The 15371-nt window shown below is 44.5% G+C and overlaps 1 protein-coding gene across 2 annotated transcripts in view; it reads left to right on the forward strand.

Moving 5' to 3' along the window:
• The window catches only part of ZFX (zinc finger protein X-linked), a 606526-nt gene extending 593301 nt beyond the window's left edge, over nucleotides 1–13225 (forward strand). For both annotated transcript variants that reach the window (XM_086934509.1, XM_086934510.1), the window contains one exon: nucleotides 9012–13225. In XM_086934509.1, coding sequence (XP_086790635.1) covers nucleotides 9012–10198 — 1187 coding nt within the window. In that variant the 3' untranslated portion in view covers nucleotides 10199–13225. The remainder of the gene's footprint in view (nucleotides 1–9011) is intronic.
• The last annotated feature ends 2146 nt before the right edge of the window (nucleotides 13226–15371 follow it).

Raw genomic sequence — 15371 nt, forward strand, 5'->3', positions numbered from 1 at the left:
GGCGCCGTCTATATACTCCGATGACGTCATCCCGGCGCTCACGACGCCGACGACGGACGCGGAGCCGCAGACGACGCCTACCAGCGCGCAGGGGTATTGCTACGCAAAAATTTCCGGATCCAGTCTGACGCCTGGGGATATTCTAAGGTAAGGAATCTATCACTAACTAATGTCTCTTACAGATATATCGTTACACAAGTAGTAACTTGTGCGTTAGTACTGTGCATATAACATTTCACGAGTGCATGATGATTACCAATGATCAGAAAAAAGTCAGTAGCTGAATTAATTCTGTTTCATGATCAAACAAAATGTTTTTCAAAGTCATTTATGACAAAGCAACATCACTCCTGCGTCTGCAATATCTTGAACAATGTGTTCATATTAATGTTCCAATCATCATTTCGCTTCTCCTGGGAGCAATCTCTCCGGTTTTGGACAGATAGTTAATTCAACGGCAATTGCAGATTGGTGAGATGCACACCTGACACCTGACATTACCTGCAATCACAGAGCCCCTGCCCTGCCGGCCTTATCTGCACACGGAGTCCAGTAATTAGCAGCTCGTTACTGGGGCAGCAGGAGCAGGTAACGCGCTGGGGCTGATGAGCACGGCCTTTAATGGAGCCATTCAGATGCAGAGGGCGAGGGCTGGGATCAATTGACCTGGCAGCACATTCACAACCCACATCCTGCATGGCGCGGCGCCCCTGGCTTCTCATCACCGCGCACCAGGGCGCCGCGGCGCACACTTTGGGAACCACAGCCTTAGGGTATAAAGCGATTTATATTCCGGTGGACAGGATATCCGTCACCGTTGTGACGGAGTAACCTGTCCCCCAAGATCTAAATCGGGCCCATAGTCCTCACAAGGATGGTAATTTGTGCGTGTCTATAGATAATTTTTTTTTTTTAACATATTTTTATTGTTTTTCACAACCATGTATCTTCATATCATTCCATTACAATACTCTTGATCACAGTCAACTGTGTCCATCAGGAAGCATACATTACAATCCTAGTTTGTCGTATCACATTGCAAATACAGTCTGTGTCATATCAATGAGACATTCTCATCTGGTCACAACAGTTAAAGTTCAGGATAGACAAAAAGCCAAACTTCCCAACAAGATCCCCCTCACCCCACCCACCAGTCCTGTGGAATGTTAGATACACAATAAGTTTACCACGTCTAGTCTCCACTGCTCTTGGGATTACCATACACTTGTAAGTGAATACAGGGAAATTTCTTGGGTTGTGGCGTTCGGGAGTTGAACTACATTTATATGGTTTATTGTGTGCAGTCAGGGGTAGTATACTGTTCTGCGTCCACCGCCTTGAGAGCCTCCAACATAACATCCTACTCAAGTGCTATTGGGACTCTACGTAGTCCTCTCAGTTCCTCTTGGTGCAAGGCAACGCTCTCCGCTCCGCCCCATCGAAGCAGTTCACTATGCCATGCGTGCTCCGTGGGTGACCTACGCGACTTCCAGCGCATAGTGATGGCACATGTCGCTAAAATAAGCGCCAGATCTACAAAACGGTATTGGACTTTGTTTTGATAAATGTTCTTGCAAGCCTAATATGAATTCTACTACTGTAGGTTGTATTTAACGCCTTGCAGTCTCATGAACTATTCGCCTAACAGTATCTCAGAACCCCTGCAGTTTGGGGCACGCCCATAACATATGTGGAAGACCAGCCCCTTCTAATAGGCATCTCGGGCAGTGATGCTGCATCTGTGGAAACATTTTATACTGTTTATGGGGGTAAGATATGCCCTATGAAGGATCATGGTGTGGATAAATTAAAATTTTGTGTTCCGCGATCTCTTTTTGGGGCGTTCCACAATGACCCCCATTCGTTATCCGTCAAGGCTCGTCCTGCATTCTCTGCCCAAGCCGCTCTCAACGAGTCTAGACCAACCTCAATGTGGGGCCTGATCCCTACATACAGCCACTTAACAAGGTGTCTACCTCTGCCCGTATAGTAAAACATTTTAACCAGCTCATGCGCAGAAGGGGTTCTTGCCTCTGTGGGGCCCACTGTATCTTTACATATTGGAACAGTGCAATAAATATAAGTGCGCCGGCGCATCCATTTCATTCACAAAGGTATCATGGTCCAAGAGCGTCCCATCCCCAAACAAATCAGCGACCCTGCTGATCTCCACATTCAACCATGGCGTAATTCTCCTCTTAGTTATGTGGCCGTCCTTCAACAGAATTCCCAATAATGGGATGTTACCTGCAAAAGCAATGTGTTTACCAGTGTAGTGTAACGCCGCTTTCCAGCAGCGAAGCGTGGTCTGCAGCAGAATGGGGAGACGTGTCGTAAGCCTGCTATTGGGCAACAACAGGGTATGCAGGGCGCCGCGGTCTATATCACGGTCCGAAAACCCTATCTCCTGCAGGTTACGCCCGGCCGCCCAAAAGGACAACCATTGTAGTTGGCATGCATAACAGTATGCTCTCAGGTCAGGGACGCCCAACCCCCTCCTAAGCGTGCCCAGTTGCAGTTTTTTAAGACTGATGCGACGTCTGCCCGATCCTCATATGAGATTAGTTAGCAGGGTATTCAGCGCTTTGAACGTAGTATGTGGTATTAAAAGAGGTACATTAGTAAAATAATAGATCAAACGGGGGAGTACCCCCATTTTTGCCAGGGCTGCCCTCCCCATAACTGACAATGCAGACTGGTGTCCCCAAACTCAACAGTGTGGTCGCCCTCATGTTCTGTGAAATAAAAAACATGTGACTTCGCTGCATTGATGGCGAGGCCTGAGATCGATTCAAAATGACTAAATACCTCATATAACGGGTCTAGGGGGAGGCGGAGATCCCTAAGATACAGAATAATATCATCTGCATACGTAGAAAAAAGATGTTGTACCCCCTAATGTAATGCCCATATCACAGAGGTCCTTACGCACCTTGATTGCCAGGGGTTCCAGGGCCAATATGAATATAAGAGGCGACAGGGGGCATCCCTGTCTAGTCCCTCTGTGTATTGGGTATTCTGCCGAGATATTGCCACCTGTACGAGCACGCGCAGTTGGAGTATTATACAAAAGGCGTAGCCAGGCTACGTAATCTGCTGGGATCCCAAATTGCTCCAGCGCACAGAACATATAGTCCCAATTAATAGAATCGTAAGCCTGTCTCAAGTCCAAGGACATGCATCCTACATGTTCGTATCGTAGTGTCTTGGGGCTTCTGTCAGGAGATAGTGTAGTTTCCTGATATTCAGGGACGTACTGCGGGCAGGGAGGAAACCAGTCTGACCTACATAAATCAGTTTAGTCAGGGAGAGTAACAATCTATTGGCCAGTACCTTACTTAAAATGTTATACTCCGTGGTCAATAAGGATAGCGGGCGATAACTGGCCATGTCTGCGGGGTCCCTTCCTGCTTTCAGGAGTGATATCACTAACGCTTGTGCCGTTGTGAGGGGTAAAGAACCTTTCTCCAGCGCTGTGTTGTATAATACTTCCAATTGGGGCACCAGTCCCGGGGTTTTATTACGTGGAAGTCCCTTCAGAGCGACCCTGATTTCAGACTGTGTGATGGGACCCACCATGGCTTTCTGAGCCTCCGTCGTTAGCTGCGGGTATGTGAGGGAGGAAAAAAAGGCCTCCATACGGTCTGCCTCGCTGCTATTAGGTTTGCTATACAATGAGGCATAATAAAGACGAAATGCAGCATTAATGTCCCCCTGGGTATTGACTCTGTCCCCACCCACAGTGGTGACCTCGTTTATAACAATAACAGGGGGAGTGTCCCTGATTAGTCTAGCAAGCAATGTCCCTGATTTATCTGCCTCAGTGTGGCTCAGCTGCGAGTACCTATGGTAGTCTATTATTCGGAGATCTTCTAGCAATTCCGCATGTCTGATTCAGGCCTCCTGCAGCTCTGCGCCCTTATCAGTGTCTGTTATTGCTTCCTGCTCCAACCTGCCCAGTTTGTGTTCTACATCCAAAAGGGACTTATGGGGTTCCTGTCGGGCACCAACTGTCGTACTAATGGCCTGCCCCCTCACTACCATCTTAAAGGCGTCCCATTAGATCAATCTATTTGATGCAGTGTTACTATTCTCAGCGAAATAATGATCAATAGTGTCTGATATAGTCGCCCGAAACACAGAGTTCTCCACCATCTGCGGCCACAGACGTCAGATTGGCACCGGAGTAGGTATTCTTCCCCAGTTAAGAACAATCTCTAGAGGGTTATGGTCCGAAAAGGTTTTGGCCAAGTATGTAGCCTGGGACACCTGCATTGCTATACGATTGGAGCAATATATTCTGTCTATTCTTGTGTGCAGTACGTGTACAGGAGAATAGAACGAGTACTCCCTATGTGTAGGGTGACGCATCCTCCAGACATCACACATCTCCCACCCCACTGCCCATCTACCCTGTGCTTCTGCCTGCCTAATCACTCCTGCCCCAGGTATAGGCGGTGGGACCTGTCCAGGGCAACATCCTCCACCGTATTACAATCATCTCCTATGATCCATGGGTGGTGCTCCCAACCTGTCAGTGCAATATTTAACATACCCCAGTACTTATCCTGCTCAATGTTGGGTGCATATATGTTGCCCAAAGCCACAGGCAGCCCATCCAATGTCCCCCGTATAAAGATATACCTCCCTTGCTTGCCCAACCTCTGCTCCAGCGCTTGAAACTGTACCCCATGCCTAACCCAAATGGTGACCCCTCTCGCAAAGCTAGAATATGTGGTGGAAAAGATCTGACCTCTCCACTTCCTACGTAGCTTCAACACTTTACCATCCGCTATATGGGACTCCTGCAAGCACACTATCTTCGCTTTACGGTGCTGCAACTGCGCGTGTATTCTGTGGTGCTTCTGCACAAAGCCTAAACCCCGAACGTTCCACGTTAATATAGTGTACCTACCAAGTGTATGCATTTCAATGCATTCTGCACCCGCTCACTTGCAGGCAGTGGCTCTAGACATCCGAACCTACCCAAGCCAATCTCTGCAATAGGACTGTTTACCCCCCCCCCCCCCCCCCCCCCCCCCCGTAACACCCCAATACTCGGTCCGGTCGAAGAACTGTACCGGACCACATAACGTAACTGGTTACTTAAGAATATTGTAAGTACAGAAAGCGCTTTCGCCATGTGGGGGACAGTGCTGGCACTTCGCATGTGGTATAATCTCTGTCGGAATTGTACATGTAAGCTCAAGTGGTACCTTGGGATATAAATATGCACTTAAGCCATATTATCGCACATTAACTAGAGTCCTAGCTTATAAAATCATTATACATTCACAAATGCAAACCAATATAGCGTTCAATTTAACCAAATAAGCCGTCAGCTGTCTGCGGGGTCACAGTAGGGAACAGGGCCACACTGCCATCGAAGTTTGTGTCCTGGTGTTCTTCTTCAGAGGATGTCTTATCTTCCAGACTAGTAGTGTGCGTGAAAGTGGCCCCCACAAGGATCGCCTGTGACTTGTTTTGCTGCATCTGTTGCGTGGTGAGGAACTTCCGAATTGTATTCCTGCGTGAGCGTCTGCCACCACGGGTAGCAGGCACATCCGTGCCAACGGGGCCCTTGGTCTCACCCTGAGATCCAGAGGGTACAGTTGTGGTCAGTTCCATTACCTCCAGTGGTCATGCAAAATTCTTAGCCGGGCCGGGAACAGCAGTGCATATTTCAAGTTCAGACCCCGTAGACGCCGCTTAACTGCCATGAAAGAGGATCGCTGCCTTTGCATCAGAACCGTGTAGTCAGGGTATAGCGATATCCTTGAATTTTCAAAATTGATCTGGGGAAGTTCACAAGCCTTTTGCAGTATTGTATCCCTGTCACAAAAGTTCAGCAACTTCACTATTAGGGGGCGCGGTGGGCCCCCGGCCTTGGTTGCCGCGTGGGAATCCTGTGCGCACGTTCAATACAATATTGAGTGAAGCGCCCCTCGGCCGTGACCTGCTCCTTGAACCACTGCTCCATGTAACGTGTGGCATCACTCCCTTTGCTTCTCTCTGGCAAACCAATGACGCTTATATTGTTCCTTCTTGCTCTCCCTTCCGCATCCTCCACACGGTCCATCAGGGTGGCAACCTGGTCCTGCAGCTGTTTGATGTGCGCCTCACTCATCATCTGGCGCTGTGCCAGCTCCTCCACTGTTGCGGTATTATCCTTTACCCTGTCCGCAAGCTTCGCATGGTCTGCCCGGAGCAGGGTAAGGCCTGTCGTTAGGGTCCTGATCTGGAGCTCGATGGCTTTCCTGGACTCCCGCACTTCCTGTAAGATGAGGTCCAGCTTGTCCCCTGGCTCAGTCAGGGCAGTGGGCGGGATGCAACGAGCGGCGGCGTGCCATCTGTATGGTCTGCAGTGTCCGGTATGGGCTCAGAGCTGCCTCCTTGCTCCTGCTGCTTTCCCCTATTGCGCTCCATCATGGGGGAAGGCGAGGAAGCATACACCAACAAACAGTTTATCCGGACACCCCTACGCCTTGCTAGTGTACTTACAGCCAGACCAAGTTTCCACCGCAGAGCAGCCTCACGACCACACAGTACTTCAGATGTCCGCAGTCCCTATGTGCCACGACCTATCTGTGCTCAGCTTATATGTAACTCCAGACCGGGCCTGTTCTATAGCCGTCCCAGGCGCCGGAGAGGTCACAAAAGCCAGATCACACTGCCCCACAGCTCAGCTCTGCCACGATTGGCACACCGATCTCAGCCAGTGCCTGTTTCTGTTAGCCGCTGCATTTCAATTTGCAGATTTACGAACCAAAGGAAGCAGGGCCACCGCAGGGACTCCTCACTCTGGTCACAGGGATCCCACATGCCACAGATTTATACCGCCGGCCCCCTCACCACAAGTGTATCAGCTCCCGTTAACTCCGCTATCCTCTCCGGCAGGCTGCCAAGTCCGTCCTCGAAGGTAGACCCCACTGTATCCCCAGGATCGCGTAGCTGCAGCACTCTGGTTCTGTAGTCACCTCCGTTCTCCTCCCACGCTCCGGAGGACCTTCTCGGGGCACCACCAGTTTCACCTACTGGAGCTCGCTGCAGCGGCGTTTCATCTGCATCCTGGGCCAGGACAGGGTCTAAGCCGCCAGGCACCGCCGTCGTCTGGGCCCCCTCGCACGCCTCCGCACCACCGCGTTGCACCCCGTCCGAGCACAGGGCAATCCGCTCCCTTCACCAGTATTTCTCGGGTTGAAGGCTTCTCCGATTGTCAACTAGGTTTCAGGCAGTCGGCTCCCTCATTCGCAGACCCCAAACTGCTGTGTGCCACAGGATTATGACCAGTGCTTTAAATGGGCCGGTACTCACCGGTACTGAGTACCGGCACTTTTATATTTTGACCCCTGAGTACCTTGAGTCCTCGGAAAAGAAGAGTGCCGGTACTCATGACGGCCCGGTTTTGATGCGGTTGGTACTGCGCTCCTGAGCTCCATCCTTGGCAGCTCTTTCTCCACGGCCTGCAATGGGTAAAGTGCCTTTCAAATAGAGCTGAAGCCTGGGCTGCGCTGGTTCAAAAGCGCCAACACAGCAGCTCAGCTTCAGTAGAAGACAGAGTTGCGTGTGCTTCTCTGGAGTGAAAGGTGGAGTATCGCTGCAGGGTCCCTTTCAGTGGGGGTTAGAAGGTAACTAAAAACCTGATGGGTGCGAGTGTGGGACACATTGTTCAGGGCATGCAGCTTGATAGCATGCCCATTGTTTTAAATGCCCGCAAATCTTTGGCCATCAACAATTTAAATGAAAGGGATTTGCATGAAACAAAATCCATGCCCTCTAGATTAAATCAATTAATTCCTGCTTTTTTTTCAAAACTGCAGCACTTGTACTCTTTCGTCTGTGTGTCATTTATTGATACACATTTGTTTATTTTAAACTTAGGTACGTACTATGTAAATGGTTAGACATTTTTATTACACTGTATTCATATTTTTTGCATACAAAGCTTAGAAAGGTAAAAAAAAAACATAGCCCCGCCCCCAAACTCCACCCAATCCACTGCTTATTTTTGGTGAGTACCTGCACTTATTTTTTTCCATTTAAAGCACTGATTATGACAGGATAATGTAGCCCAGGTCCGGAGCTCGTCTAAAAGCCGACCGCCATGCTCGGCCTGTAGCCACGCCCACCGTGTATATAGATAGATAGATGCGAAATAGAGAAATGTTTGTTAAAGGAAAGTCTTGGTGCTTTGCTCCAAAGAGAAATCACATTTTTGTAAGAAAAGGTTAAAATTCCCTTAAAGCATCACAACCCTAGGAATAAGGGGATCGTTCACTATAGATGCGTTGTGATTGTCATAAGAAGTTTGCCAGTACTGCTAAGATAGATTTGGGGGTATACCGTTATTCAATAACCTTAAATAATAAATATCACAGATTTAATTTAATGTCATTAGATTTATATAGGACTTTCACTAAAACGCTGATCAGGATATTATTATAGTTGGTACAGTAGTTTTAACAGCAACGGAATAACATACCATAAACAGAAATTAGCGACAACAAGCAGACGACAGGTAGATATTCCCAAGTAAAATATGGAAAGACTGCAGACTAAAAGTGCAGAAGAGTGACGGGCCAAGTCTTTCTGGTGGTTATTCAGCAGAGAAAGCAATCCAAAATGGATAGTGCACAAAGGGTACTACATGTAATTAGGAAGAACTCCCGAAACAGAGAAGATTACAGCTCTGAAACGTAATAAATATATAGAAAAATATACGTAAGTGAAGAGAGGTAGAAGGCTAGGCCATGTATGTACTTGAAGGCAGTAGTGTAATATAGTGCCTTAGATGTATATGGTGGTTGTAATCACCATTGGTAGTGGTCTATGTCTGATCTTTGATGTACAAGCTTTGGTTTGATAAAGTGATTGACTGTATGTACGGTGCAGACATCTCTGCACTCCAGTAATGTTTTGTATCACATGTGAAAAACAAGTTAATTTCAAGGCACACAAAGTTAAATATTTATTTGTACCTAATTTAGTTTTCATTTTGTTTTTCATAACAGCAATAATTATTGGTCCAGACGGCCACCCCCTGACTGTTTATCCTTGTATGATCTGTGGGAAGAAATTCAAATCTCGAGGCTTCTTAAAGAGACACATGAAAAATCATCCAGAGTACCTAACAAAGAAAAAGTATCGCTGCACAGATTGCGATTATACTACCAACAAAAAGGCAAGTTTGCATAACCATCTCGAGAGCCACAAATTAACCATCAAAACAGAAAAGACCATAGAGTGTGATGAGTGTGGTAAGGAATTCTCTCATGTGGGTGCCTTACTCACACATCAGATAATACACAAAGACAAAGCTGCCACTAAAATGAACAAGTGCAAGTTTTGTGATTATGAAACAGCAGAGCAAGGACTCCTCAGTCGTCATTTGTTAGCGGTTCACAGCAAGAACTTTCCTCATATATGTGTAGAGTGTGCCAAAGGATTCCGCCACCCTTCGGAACTCAAAAAACACATGCGCATCCATACAGGAGAAAAGCCTTACCAGTGCCAGCATTGCGAATACAGGTCAGCAGACTCTTCCAATCTAAAAACTCACGTGAAGACGAGGCACAGCAAGGAGCTACCTTTCAAATGTGACATTTGTTTTCAGACTTTTGCAGACACCAAAGACATGGAAGAGCATATCCTTATGCACCAAGACAGTAAATTGCATCCATGTTTGCACTGCGACCACAAGAGCGCAAATACCAGTGACTTGAAACGACACATAATTTCAGTGCACACAAAGGATTACCCTCACAATTGTGAAATGTGCGACAAGGGTTTTCACCGCCCATCTGAACTGAAGAAGCACATGTCTTCGCATAAAGGTAAAAAAACACATCAATGTAGGCATTGTGACTTCAAAATTGCTGATCCTTTTGTTTTGAGTCGCCACATTCTTTCTGTTCACACTAAGGAAATTCCATTTAGATGCAAGAAATGCAGAAAAGGCTTTAAGCACCAGCATGAGCTAAAAAAACACATGAAAATACACATCGGCAGGAAGGTTTACCAATGTGACCACTGCGAGTATACCACTACAGATGCCTCTGGCTTCAAACGACATGTTATTTCCATTCATACAAAGGACTACCCTCACCGATGTGACTACTGTAAAAAAGGTTTCCGGCGACCATCCGAGAAGAACCAGCACATCATTCGACATCATAACAAAGAAGCTGGCACGCCATGAATTTTCCTCTTACTGACTTTTTTTAATGAGTGACATATCAAATAAAGGACGATGTGATGCGAAGGAAAATATTTTAAAGTGAATCAACAAATTCAAAACAAGACATGCTGTCCATTTCAGTCAGTAGCTATACAAAAGAGAATTATTGATTTAGTTAACCATTTTAATTAAAATATTGTCTAATACTGTCCTTTGAATCTGATTCGGTCTATTTAATTAATGAGGAATAGATGGCAACAATTAAAGCAAAAGTTTGCTGCATTCTTTTTCGTCTTTTTTATTTTACAAATGTTGTTTACCCTTCCAATCCCAGTGTTTCACAGCTCAGTAAACCAAGTCTGTTTCACATAAAACAATGTGTATAATCACTCTCCTCTGAGACATTTCAGGAACATTATTCTCTTTGTTTCACTCAGAGGCATGCTTTCGTCAACTATATTTTCACAGTTGAGGCATGTTTGTTTGATCTACTAAACTTATATAAATCTGTAAAATCAAAGTAAAACATGGATTTTCGAGTTTAACCATTTCCTTTGTGGGGCTGTATTTGTAGCACTCATTTCAAGGCACTTCATACTTGAATCACTTGAGCTCTCTGGCCTGTTTTCCCTCCCTATAAAGACACTCCAGTCTTCTTCGAATCATTTTGAACCCTCCTATAAAACTCAGACTTGAAGATTACTTTATTGTTCATAATGTGATTGTTTATTGCATTTCCTCATCTCCTTCAATTCGAGCTTATAAGGAGAACACAGAAGAGGGTGAATGCACCATGTATATGTAGGCCATGCCCTTGGCTTTCCTAGATCTTGGGAACAGTTAATCAGATACTCTCATTTGTAAGGATCTCTTCCTGATGTTGAAGGGATTTTGCCTTAAGGAAAGGAAATCCAAAATAGAGCACAAACTGTCTCATTAACGCTAATGCTCACTTTCGTCCATGGGGGAATATACCAGTACATTTATGTTTTAACTTTGCTCAGAGGAGTTGTAGTAAATATTTTTTGTTTTAAATTATTAAATGTTTCTTATAAAGTGTTCCTGCCAGAACTTTGAATTCACATTCTGTCACCTTTATAAGGGACAAATTGCCAGTGCTTTGTCTAATTGCACAACGTTCACATTGCTATATCAAAAGTGTCTTGCTGAAGAGGCTAAAGTGATAGTTCCTAAGTAAGTATAGTCTTAGTAAATCAGAGCTAAAGGAAACCATATTTTGGGAAAGTACACGCTCACTTTGTGTGTAGTTGAAGCCACTGGCAGAGTAAAGTACTGCATAGGCAGCAAGATTTGAACTGGCACTGCCAATAAGTATGAGCCAAACAACCTTGTTATGTGTCCTTGCTTCAATAAGACTTAGGGAATGGTTGGAATGGGTCCTGAGTTCCGAATCTAGTGTTGCCCGCAGTTCTGTGTCAGAGACAAGTGTTACAATTGGCTCCATCTGTTATTAAGAAATGTCCATACTGAGATTTAATGCATTTCAGTACTGTCAGACAGACCAAAAGGGGACATTCATATCAATGTCCAGCATTGCTTCAGCACATAACCTAATTGCACAGGGTATCAGCCATGATATAACAGCTTCAAGTCTTAGCCTGCCCCAGACACCGGAGCTACAGTGGCACCCAACCTTCAATTCACCTATGCTCTTTCCTGAGTTAGTGAATCTGATGAACATCTTATGCAGAAGAAGAAAAAGTTAACTTATCTGGAAAAATACGTGTTCAAGATTACTATTACCTAAAACAGACAAAGGTAGACATTTCAACATTCGTTTAAAAACTAATGTACACATCATCTTGTTTCTACACCAAAAGGATGCTCTGATGGCAGCACAGTGTAGGTTCTTTACAGGCGTGTTGGAATTTTTGCCTAAACACAGGGTTTCTTCCACTGATGATGCAGGACTTCTGCAATGTATTCACCCAGACTGTGTACACCATTCTTAGTATGTGTACTCACAAAACCGTTCAGGGTGATAGAAAACATATGTATGATTGTGGTTTCTGCTTACATGGTTTACCCACTGAAGAACAGTTTTTTAAGAATTGAACCTATTGGGTACTAATTACTTTAATGTGCACCACTGAATAGTGTGCTTATGTGCATTAAATATCGCCCAAACTGAAGTGGATTTTACACATTTATAAGGAAAGTCAGTTGAAATTGTCCACTAAAGGTCTGTACAGTATAAAATACTTACAGATTGCGCTTTAGACCACATCATTCTTTCCGGTGCAATGAAAGGTAAGGAACAAATAGACTTTAACGCTTATTGCATGGTTTGGAGATTAGTGCTTCTGACTTCTAATGATCCTTCTGTTCTCTTTTTCTGCTTAGTTGAAATGTTTGAAAGTTATGTGTGCACAGTCATGCGCATTAATGTTTCACCAGGGGTTTTTAAATTGGCACTTGGTATCTGTTGTTCCTGGAGGTGTTTTCTGTTTTATTTACTGGCATAAAAACATAAATTCATTGCAAACTAATTGTCAGCTCGTTGCCATTTTTTCTCAGCTATATTTTGTCTGTTTTTTCCAAAGAAGTTTGAAAACAAATGACAAAAAATATTTTAGGCACACCCAAACGCTTCTTTTACATGCCGTCGGATCTGCTGTAAATACTTTTTTAAGCATACAATTAAAAACCAATACCGAACAGAAAATGAGGGTTTTGTAAATTATATGTGTCTGTATAAAGCAGAAATGAGAATGTAGTTACTGTTATCATACTGGCATTACTTACCAGCTAGATTTCTTTCTTTAAACAATTTGTTACTATCTAAAATTGAATGTTTCAGTTTAATGTTTTGAAGAGGTACAGATCTTTACAAGGACATACTGTTTAAGCTAATGTTCTGTAAAGTGCCATGTTAAATATTGTCTGTCCTTTACCCTGTATACTTTGTAAAAAAAAAAAAAAGAGAGAGATAACTTAAACAAACATTTCCTCTAGGGATATGTCACAATATTGTAACTGTACGTGATGAACTAGTGTAAGAAATAAAAATGAAAATATTTTCCTGTTGCATAGCAGTTTGATGTATTTCATTGGTGAACCTTTAAAAAAGTTATTTCACAAATATTATTGAAATTTCTTTTCATGTCACCTAAAAATTCTGACTGGATTTGCTTAACTTTCATTTTGTAACTTTAGTTCCTGACCTTTTTTCTTTAAAAGCTTAAAACAAATGAACCTAGCTAGACAGTATGCACTATTGATGTTCCCATTTATATTTCCTTCCTGTAGGGGCCCGTGGTCGAACAATGAGTGCTCAATCTAGTTGTATGAAATTAGTAGCCGGATTCAGCGAGAAAGACATAAATCTACACCCGTACGTCTCCTGCCATGCATTAGGAAAAGTTTTGTGAATTTCACTTTTTTGCTTTGGGTTGAGGGATTTCTCTAATGTATAATTGCAGGCATAGAACAAATTACACATGGTGAAAGCCAGCACCTTTGTGCAATGGCACAACATTTTATTCCCCATGGAGAAAATAATTTCCAGCATGAGAAAACCCTTTCCCAAACACCCACACACTGGAAAGTGATTTAAACCCGCCCTTGAGCGTAGTAAATCTGACCATTTACAGGATAGGGGAGGTCGTAGAGGAGTTTAAGAATATCCACTAACTGTTCAGTTTGTCTGTGTTCCTCAGTTTTCCTAGAAATCCAAGCCCTGATATTACCCACTTCCACTACTTAAGTGGGATTTACTCCTGCACAATGTTAGATGATCATGGGGAATTATTCTGCCTGAAGAAAAGTATTTCTGGCTGCAAGGCTATCTTTTTTGATTATTATTATTTTTTATTTTGAAACTATTTTATATTCTTACTTTAAGGGCATCGCACACAGCAAACAATACAAGGCTGTATTTTGTGAATACTTTGCACCCAGCTATTTTGTATTTCGGACGTTTTTGCATAATCAGCTTTGTGAATTGAGTCCTAGGAGTTTTGAATCAGGATTTCAAATGCATTTATTGTCCTTATAAACCTGGGCGACCAGTGATCCGGTCACTCGCAAATCTTTTTTTTTGTGATATATTCTATTTATTTGGTATATAACATGAATTCCAACATTAGTTCATGTGCAATAAGGTTGCTACATATATCGTACATACATCAATCCTTCTCTATAATCAACAAAGAAGATAAAATCACAGGCTACATACTTGATTATACGTACAAGCATAATTTCCAAGTTATAACAAGTAAGCACTTCTCTTTCCCAGCATTCTACCCCCCATTTACTTGGTCCTGCCAGAATATCTTATCCTGGAGCAATTCTTTGAACTTGGGGGCCCAGCCCGTCCCCATCTGCAGGCTACTCTACGCTTGGCCAGTAGGAGCCCCAGTGCTACGTCCCTCCTATATATCACATCTATCTGTTCAGTGTACCCCTGCAAGGCTAGTAGTGGAGCTGCTGGAAGCGACATTGTTGTCATTTGTGTCAGTGTTGTAAAAACCTGCTGCCAGTATTGATTTATTCTGTCACAGCCCCAGTCGAGGTGTAAAAAATCCATCCCTTCATTTCCACGTCTATCACGCCCATCATTGTTTCTAATTTGAAATGCATGCATCTCAGCCGATGAGTAATAAGTGCAGTAGAGAAACTTGAAATGATTATACGCAGACGACTGCTAGCCCAAACCTGTCCCGTCTGTGTACATCTGAAAGAAACAGGTTAGTGTTAGATTCCTTACATTAGAATATCCCCAGGCGTCAGACTGGATCCGGAAAGTTTTCATCAGCAGTACCCCTGCGCGTCGCTAGGCGTTGTCTGCGGCTCTGCGTCCGTCATCGGCGTCGTGATCGCCGGGATGACGTCGTCTGAGTACTTAGACGCCGCCCTCGTGCGCTTACGTCAGTTCTTCTTTTTTCCACGGCAGCAAGCGCAGATCCGGGAAGAGCAGTACTCTTAGTCATTTTTTGACTAACTTTTGATCTCTTTTGGATCCCTTCTCGAATCGACCTTCAACTCGTGGTGCCGGTAGTGATGCCCGGGTTTAAACCCTGTGAGGACTGTCACCTACTGATGTCGGTGGCCGAGCCCCACCACCGGTGCCTTTATTGTCTTGGGGCCGACCATGATGACAAGTCGTGCCCCAACTGCCGGGCCTTGACCTCGAAGGCTAGGCGGGAAGGGTCCCGTAAGCGGCTCGAGCTCC

This window comes from Lissotriton vulgaris, chromosome 8 (genome assembly GCF_964263255.1).
Source record: "Lissotriton vulgaris chromosome 8, aLisVul1.2, whole genome shotgun sequence".
Taxonomy (NCBI): Eukaryota; Metazoa; Chordata; class Amphibia; order Caudata; family Salamandridae; genus Lissotriton; species Lissotriton vulgaris.